The sequence below is a fragment of the Coregonus lavaretus genome (genome assembly GCF_964263955.1).
Source record: "Coregonus lavaretus genome assembly, chromosome: 10".
Lineage (NCBI taxonomy): Eukaryota > Metazoa > Chordata > Actinopteri > Salmoniformes > Salmonidae > Coregonus > Coregonus lavaretus.
The window spans coordinates 56,216,363-56,225,039 of NC_139997.1; the positions used below are offsets into that span (position 1 = coordinate 56,216,363).

The 8,677-nt window shown below is 46.2% G+C and overlaps 1 protein-coding gene across 1 annotated transcript; it reads left to right on the plus strand.

The window, feature by feature from the left end:
• Positions 1-429: 429 nt before the first annotated feature.
• Positions 430-7,922, plus strand: LOC311136390 (uncharacterized protein; the record flags this gene model as incomplete). The annotated part of the gene is made up of 6 exons (XM_084170487.1): positions 430-434; positions 3,552-3,635; positions 3,916-4,062; positions 7,253-7,429; positions 7,509-7,671; positions 7,752-7,922. The coding sequence occupies 6 exons, from the start codon at positions 430-432 to the stop codon at positions 7,920-7,922; spliced, it is 747 nt and encodes a 248-aa protein (XP_084026613.1).
• Positions 7,923-8,677: the final 755 nt, after the last annotated feature.

The following is an 8,677-nucleotide window of genomic DNA, read 5'->3' on the forward strand; positions in this document are numbered from 1 at the left end:
CAATCCAGGAATAGAAGAATGCGTTGTACACCGAATTGTCCTATTAGCCCAACTGTTACAGAGGAGATTGTACAACTGCTAGTTTACGGAAAACTGTCTATTTCGTCCTCATGCTAGGTAGCAGAAGCCACAGCAGCCATTTTGGAATGGCAGTGTCAGCCAATCGGCTCATTTGTTGTTCAACGCGACGTGCAATTCCATAATGGCTGCTGTGACTACTGCTAGCTAGCACGAGGACAAAAACGGCAGTTTACGTAAACAGCAGTCTTTCAATCTTCTAGGTGTTTTCAGTTGGGACAATTCAGAGGACCACTCCACAGATCAACGAAGAGACAGATATTTCACTTGATGTATATATGTGACTCATCCGGTTGGAGTTTCAACTCACTACCAAATATGGTGAAGCCCAGTGGCCGGCAGTGGGAGAAGATGGCGTGAGATATATTCTGGCCAAACTTATCGATGAAACATTTGATCTCCATACAGTTTTGTTTCCAAAACTAGAATCTGTAGCAGAAGACTGCGTTTTGTACTTTGCCAAAGTTTATTAAAAATGGTTGTTTAGGAGTGAAAGGGCGAATTGAGTTATAGCACACGTGCACTTCAGAGTAGGCGTTCCCTAACGGCAATATGCAATAAATGCTAGAACGTGCCAATAGGATCTCACTAGCTTGGCTCTGCCCACCTCTTGCTTGGCTCTGCCCATTGGATTAATTTGCTCCCATTGGAAACGACAGGCTCTGGTCGATCTTAGGTTAGTTAAAAAAAATATTTGACTAAGCATTTCTCATCCCTGGATTGAGGTACATTTTCCGAGGCATATCTCGCGGCGGCTCTGCAGGGTCTTAATCTACACAGGAATGCTGTCTGACCCTAGTGCAGCTGTAAGCAAGCGAGTCGGATCTGCTGGCTATCTTTACACAGGCAGAAAATGAACAGCGGTGCTTTAACCAATTTCAACTTTTATGCCTTTCCCTAACACTAACCCTTACCTTCACCTTACTGAAACTATACCTAACCTAACCCTTGTTCCTTAACCTAACGTTAAAGGTAGACTCAGCTAAATTAAGGACGCCACGAGCAGCACCGCAGATATTGAGATGCAAGACTTCGCTGTCACACACAGTGTCTGTGCATGGGTTCGCTTCACTCTGTTCGAGTGTGGTAGGTACAAAACACTGCGGGGAGTTTAGCCTTGCGCTTCAACGCTCTTAGTTTCGGAAATTGACCCACTATGCCATTTACTTTGTGCACCTACGTCATATTGCTGATTCTACCTTTAACCCTGACCTTAATTAATTTCAACCCCTATGCCTACTCTTAAATATTTGTTCAGTCGGTTGAATATCCATTTCCCTACTTTTTTATGTTTATCACGTTTTTAATCACCAGTTACTGTCCCTTTTTAGTAATGCAGCCCCAGCCATGCCTCCCTCACCCATGAATGGTGAAAGGGGACCTACTATGCAAAAGCCTCGCAGGTACTGTTCATGACTATGGTATTCCAGCGCCTGCCTTGGACTTCCACTCATCAGGGTTGTATATACACTGCTAAAAAAAATAAAGGGAACACTTAAACAACACAATGTAACTCCAAGTCAATCACACTTCTGTGAAATCAAACTGTCCACTTAGGAAGCAACACTGATTGACAATACATTTCACATGCTGTTGTGCAAATGGAATAGACAACAGGTGGAAATTATAGGCAATTAGCAAGACACCCCCAATAAAGAAGTGGTTCTGCAGGTGGTGACCACAGACCACTTCTCAGTTCCTATGCTTCCTGGCTGATGTTTTGGTCACTTTTGAATGCTGGCGGTGCTTTCACTCTAGTGGTAGCATGAGACGGAGTCTACAACCCACACAAGTGGCTCAGGTAGTGCAGCTCATCCAGGATGGCACATCAATGCGAGCTGTGGCAAGAAGGTTTGCTGTGTCTGTCAGCGTAGTGTCCAGAGCATGGAGGCGCTACCAGGAGACAGGCCAGTACATCAGGAGACGTGGAGGAGGCCGTAGGAGGGCAACAACCCAGCAGCAGGACCGCTACCTCCACCTTTGTGCAAGGAGGAGCAGGAGGAGCATTGCCAGAGCCCTGCAAAATGACCTCCAGCAGGCCACAAATGTGCATGTGTCTACTCAAACGGTCAGAAACAGACTCCATGAGGGTGGTATGAGGGCCCGACGTCCACAGGTGGGGGTTGTGCTTACAGCCCAACACCGTGCAGGACGTTTGGCATTTGCCAGAGAACACCAAGATTGACAAATTCGCCACTGGCGCCCTGTGCTCTTCACAGATGAAAGCAGGTTCACACTGAGCACATGTGACAGAGTCTGGAGACGCCGTGGAGAACGTTCTGCTGCCTGCAACATCCTCCAGCATGACCGGTTTGGTGGTGGGTCAGTCATGGTGTGGGTTGGCATTTCTTTGGGGGGCCGCACAGCCCTCCATGTGCTCGCCAGAGGTAGCCTGACTGCCATTACGTACCGAGATGAGATCCTCAGACCCCTTGTGAGACCATATGCTGGTGCGGTTGGCCCTGGGTTCCTCCTAATGCAAGACAATGCTAGACCTCATGTGGCTGGAGTGTGTCAGCAGTTCCTGCAAGAGGAAGGCATTGATGCTATGGACCGCCCGTTCCCCAGACCTGAATCCAATTGAGCACATCTGGGACATCATGTCTCGCTCCATCCACCAACGCCACGTTGCACCACAGACTGTCCAGGAGTTGGCAGATGCTTTAGTCCAGGTCTGGGAGGAGATCCCTCAGGACACCATCCGCCACCTCATCAGGAGCATGCCCAGGCGTTGTAGGGAGGTCATACGGGGACGTGGAGGCCACACGCACTACTGAGCCTCATTTTGACTTGTTTTAACCCTCCCGTTGTCCTAGGGTCAAAATGACCCGCCACTGTGTTGAACCAACTTTATTTGCTCCTGTAAGTCGCTCTGGATAAGAGCGTCTGCTAAATGACTAAAATGTAAAATGTAAATGTAAATTTAATTTTTATATTTTTGGGATCATTTGTGAGGAGGCAGTGAGACTTTAAAGAAAGTATCACTGCCTCCTTCTCACAAATGTTCCAAAAAATATAAAAATTAAATAAAGTTGGTTCAACACAGTGGCGTGTCATTTTGACCCTAGGACAACGGGAGGGTTAAGGACATTACATCGGTTGGATCAGCCTGTAGTGTGGTTTTCCACTTTAATTTTGAGGGTGACTCCAAATCCAGACCTCCATGGGTTGATACATTTGATTTCCATTGATCATTTTTGTGTGATTTTGTTGTCAGCACATTCAACTATGTAAAGAAAAAAGTATTTAATGAGATTTATTTCATTCATTCAGATCTAGGATGTGTTGTTTAAGTGTTCCCTTTATTTTTTTCAGCAGTGTATTAGTGCACACGGAGCAAAATGTCTTCCAAATGAAAATATACATTTCTTATTGGACAAGTTCACTTAGTCCCTTCCCGTTTAGGTCAGTTTTCTTCCACGTTACCGTGAGTACTCTAACCTGACCTTTTGTCTGGTTGCTTTTCCCATCAGGTCATCCATCCTTGAGCGATGTATCCTAAGGATGTCTACTGCCAGTGTTGCTGTTGGAACCGAGGACATGGATGGTATCAGGAGGTCAGTATGAAAAATGTATGCACTCACTACTGCAAGTTGCGCTGGGAAAGAGTGTCTGCTAAATGACTAAAATACAGATCATTTTTATTTTCTTGTCAACCTAAAGAGCACAATGAAGGGCCTCAGTACCTCAATCGGTGGAATACAACCATTTACCATTCTACATTACCCTTCCTCTTTTGAAATGTATTGCATGTTCTCTATTTAGATGGAAAATTCCATGCACAATATTATTTCCACCAATATTATAGGGGAAATCATGGAGGCTTGTTTTTGCTAGGTCCCAGTCAGGGATGCGGTGGGTCCCACGAAACCTGGATCCAGCTCACACAGAAGGCAATGAATCGGTTCTGAAACGACGGCAGAAACAGATTCAGTACGGCAAGAACACGTCTGGCTACCAGAATTACCTGGAGCAAGTTCCCAAGTATGACAACTGATTATTCTACAATACATTTTTATTGTAACTAGGTTCTGAAAGGGAGCTGATGGCCTGTGAAGAGCCCACAAAAACACATTTACTGAACTGTTTATTGGTTTAAACCTACAGTGCATTCGGAAAGTATTCAGACCCCGTGGCTTTTTCCACATTTTGTTACGTTACAGCCTTATTCTAAAATAGATTTTTTATTAAAGAATCCTCAACAATGTACACACAATACCCAATAATGACAAAGCGAAAACAGGTTTTAAGAAATATTTGCGACTGTATTTAAAAAAAAAAAAAAAAAGATACCTTATTTACATCAGTATTCAGAAACTTTGCTATGAGACTTGAAATTGAGCTCTGGTGTATCCTGTTTCCATTGATCATGCTTGAGATGTTTCTACAACTTGATTGGAGTCCATCTGTGGTAAATGCAGTTGATTGGACATGATTTGGAAAGGCACACACATGTCTAAATAAGGTTCCACAGTTGACCGTGCATGTCAGAGTAAAAACCAAGCCATGAGGTCGAAGGAATTGTCCGAAGAGCTCCGAGACAGGATTGTGTCGAGGCACAGATCTGGGGAAGGGTACCAAAAAATGTCTGTAGCATTGAAGGTCCCCAAGAACACAGTGGCCTCAATCATTCTAAAATGGAAGAAGTTTGAAACCACCAAGACTCTTCCTAGATCTTGCCGCCCGGCCAAACTGAGCAATCGGGGGAGAAGGGCCTTGGTCAGGGACGTGACCAAGAACCTGATGGTCACTGACAGAGCTCCAGAGTTCCTTTGTGGAGATGGGACAAACTTCCAGAAGGACAACCATCTCTGTAGCACTCCACCAATCAGCCCTTTATGGTAGAGTTGCCAGACGGAAGCCTCTCCTCAGTAAAAGGGACATGACCGCCCGCTTGGAGTTTGCCAAAAGGCACCTAAAGACTCTCAGACCATGAGAAACAAGTTTATTTGGTCTGATGAAACCAAGATTGAACTATTTGGCCTGAATGCCAAGCGTCAAGTCTGGAGGAAACCTGTCACCATCCCTACGGTGACGCATGATGGCAGCATCATGCTGTGGGGATGTTTTTCAGCGGCAGGGACTGGGAGACTAGTCAGGATTGAGGGGAAAGATGAATGGAACAAAGTACAGAGATCCTTGATGATAATAACCTGCTCAGGACCTCAGACTGGAGCGAAGGTTCACCTTCAAACAGGACAATGACCCTAAGCACACAGCCGAGACCTACGCAGGAGTCTCAATGTCCTTGAGTGGACCAGCCAGAGCCCGGACTTGAACCCGACCGAACATGCTCTCTGGAGATACCTAAAAATAGCTGTGCAGCAATGCTCCCCATCCAACCTAACAGAGCTTGAGAGGATCTGCAGAGAAGAATGGGAGAAAATCCCCAAATACATTTTTACATTACATTTTCGTCATTTAGCAGACGCTCTTAATCAGAGCGACTTACAAATTGGTGCATTCACCTTATGATAGCCAGTGGGACAACCACTTTACTATATATATTATTTAAAAAAAAAAATTTGGGGGGGTGGTAGGATTACTTTATCCTATCCCAGGTATTCCTTAAAGAGGTGGGGTTTCAAGTGTCTCCGGAAGGTGGTGAGTGACTCCGCTGTCCTGGCGTCGTGAGGGAGCTTGTTCCACCATTGGGGTGCCAGAGCAGCGAACAGTTTTGACTGGGCTGAGCGGGAACTGTGCTTCCGCAGAGGTAGGGGGGCCAGCAGGCCAGAGGTGGATGAACGCAATGCCATCGTTTGGGTGTAGGGACTGATCAGAGCCTGAAGGTACGGAGGTGCCGTTCCCCTCACAGCTCCGTAGGCAAGCACCATGGTCTTGTAGCAGATGCGAGCTTAAACTGGAAGCCAGTGGAGTGTGCGGAGGAGCGGCGTGACGTGAGAGAACTTGGGAAGGTTGAACACCAGACGGGCTGCGGCATTCTGGATGAGTTGTAGGGTTTAATGGCACAGTCAGGGAGCCCAGCCAACAGCGAGTTGCAGTAATCCAGACGGGAGATGACAAGTGCCTGGATTATGACCTGTGCCGCTTCCTGTGTAAGGCAGGGTCGTACTCTGCGACTGTTGTAGAGCATGAACCTACAGGATCAGGTCACCGCCTTGATGTTAGCGGAGAACGACAGGGTGTTGTCCAGGGTCACGCCAAGGCTCTTTGCACTCTGGGAGGAGGACACAACAGAGTTGTCAACCGTGATGGCGAGATCATGGAACGGGCAGTCCTTCCCCGGGAGGAAGAGCAGCTCCGTCTTGCCGAGGTTCAGCTTGAGGTGGTGATCCGTCATCCACACTGATATGTCTGCCAGACATGCAGAGATGCGATTCGCCACCTGGTTATCAGAAGGGGGAAAGGAGAAGATGAATTGTGTGTCGTCTGCTTAGCAATGATAGGAGAGGCTGTGTGAGGATATGACAGAGCCAAGTGACTTGGTGTATAGCGAGAATAGGAGAGGGCCTAGAACTGAGCCCTGGGGGACACCAGTGGTGAGAGCACGTGGTGCGGAGACAGATTCTCGCCATGCCCACCCAGAACTGTGAGGGGTGAGCCATCCTCAGGAAAGGAACTTGTCAAGCTCAATGATCAACTCTCCAAGGGAACCTGGAGGGTGATAAATGATAAGGATGTTAAGCTTGAATGGGCTAGTGACCGTGAGAGCATGGAATTAAAATGAGGAGATAGACAGATGGGTCAGGGGAGAAAGAGACAATGTCCACTTGGGAGAGCTGAGGATTCCTGTGCCACCACCCCGCTGACCAGATGCTCTCGGGGTATGCGAGAACACATGGTCAGACGAGGAGAGAGCAGTAGGAGTAGCAGTGTTTGTAGCGTCATTCCCAAGAAGACTCGAGGCTGTAATCGCTGCCGAAGGTGCTTCAACAAAGTACTGAGTAAAGGGTCTGAATACTTATTTTTAATAATTTTGACAACATTTCTAAACCTGTTTTTGCTTTGTCATTATGGGGTATTGTGTGTAGATTGATTGGGGGGGGGGGGGACTATTTAATCAATTTTAGAATAAGGCTGTAACGTAGTGGTCTGAGAACTTTCCGAATTCACTGCTACTTGCGAACACAAAAGATGGAAATAAATGTAAGTCTCCGTCACGAGAGTGGGTGGAATATGTATTTTTGCTTGTCTCCCCTCTCTCTGATAATAGGCGTCTGAGAATCCCTGGGCTGCACCCATCCACTCCAAACAAATATAGAAAATACAGCCGCCGATCTTGGGACATGCAGGTTCGTCTTTGGCGGAGAGCTCTGCATGGGTGGGACCCTCCATCTAAAGCGCAGAGAGAAGCCAAGGGACTGGAAGGACAGGACCCTGTTGACCAACTGTAGGTATTGGGTGATTTTACGTTTGTAATGGTATTTCATTGTCTTAAGTTGACCTCATCGTTGCTTGACTATATGCAGGAAGGGGTTGCTTGAGCAGATGAATTGCAAGCTATATGAAGACAGTGGTGTTAAAGAGGGGGCCAAAGGGAGAGGGGTGCCTTCAGATTCAAAAGCCCCCTTCTCCCCTAAACCTGCTGGAATGTCATTCAACAGTCCCTGGATGCTGCCCCATGGATCCCAGGTCTGAGTTTTACTGTTCTTAGGTTAGCAGGCATTTTCTTGTTTGGAGACATCCATTCACTGTGTGGTTTGGTTCTTTAGGTGGATGTGTCTGGTCCTCAAGTCCCATCCAAGCCAGGCTTGGGGTACTCCTTTAGCAGTGGCCTAACAGCTGAAGAGAATGTTTTGGGGTGGCTGAGATTTCTCCTGGAAACGGACCACGATCAACAAGTGCCCATGCAGGGAGACCGGCTACCGTGGAAACCATACTGATCATGGCTGTCAGTCACAGTGGTATATCTCTGGGGTATATCCTAATAGACTTGCAGGGGTACACTGGGTGTTGTGTTGACTGAAATAAGTGATTGCTGTAAAATATTGACCACACACTTTGTAATGTCAGTTTGGGTCCCTTTTTACACACTTATTGTTTGGAATCAAACACACTTTTTAAGCAGTATATGCTTCACTAATGGTGTACCTAGATGTTTATTTGGACCCACTATTATTCTTCACTTTTTTGCACCATTTACTTGTTTATTTACTTGTCTGTCCCAATTACATTTTATTTATGTTAGGTTTTCTTCATGGCCCAACCCTTTAACACCAACGTTTCTCTCTTCTCACCCTGCCAATTCTGTTTTCTCTGTAAAGAGTAAAGAGGTCTTAAGCTTTATGTTGCTTTTGGCCCACTATCCACTTCACCATGTTCACCAGTCTGTGACCCAACTGACTGTCAGGCTCTACTGCCTCATGCACAATCTCTCCTGCCTACCTCGGATGTTTTTCTAAAAACAGAATGTTGATGCGAAATATGCTATCACTTTGTTTTGTCGTTTTTTTAAAATGATTTTCTCAGTTGTCATTTGTTACAACCTGAGTACTGATGCAAAGCGAAATTAATAAAGATGTGTTCAAAATTGAATATGTGGAGAATTAACTTTTTCCACACACAATTCTCAGGAGATTTATCCACAATAGAAATGTTTGGAATGTAGGCAGTGTCCGCAAAGTTGGCTTAATGGGTC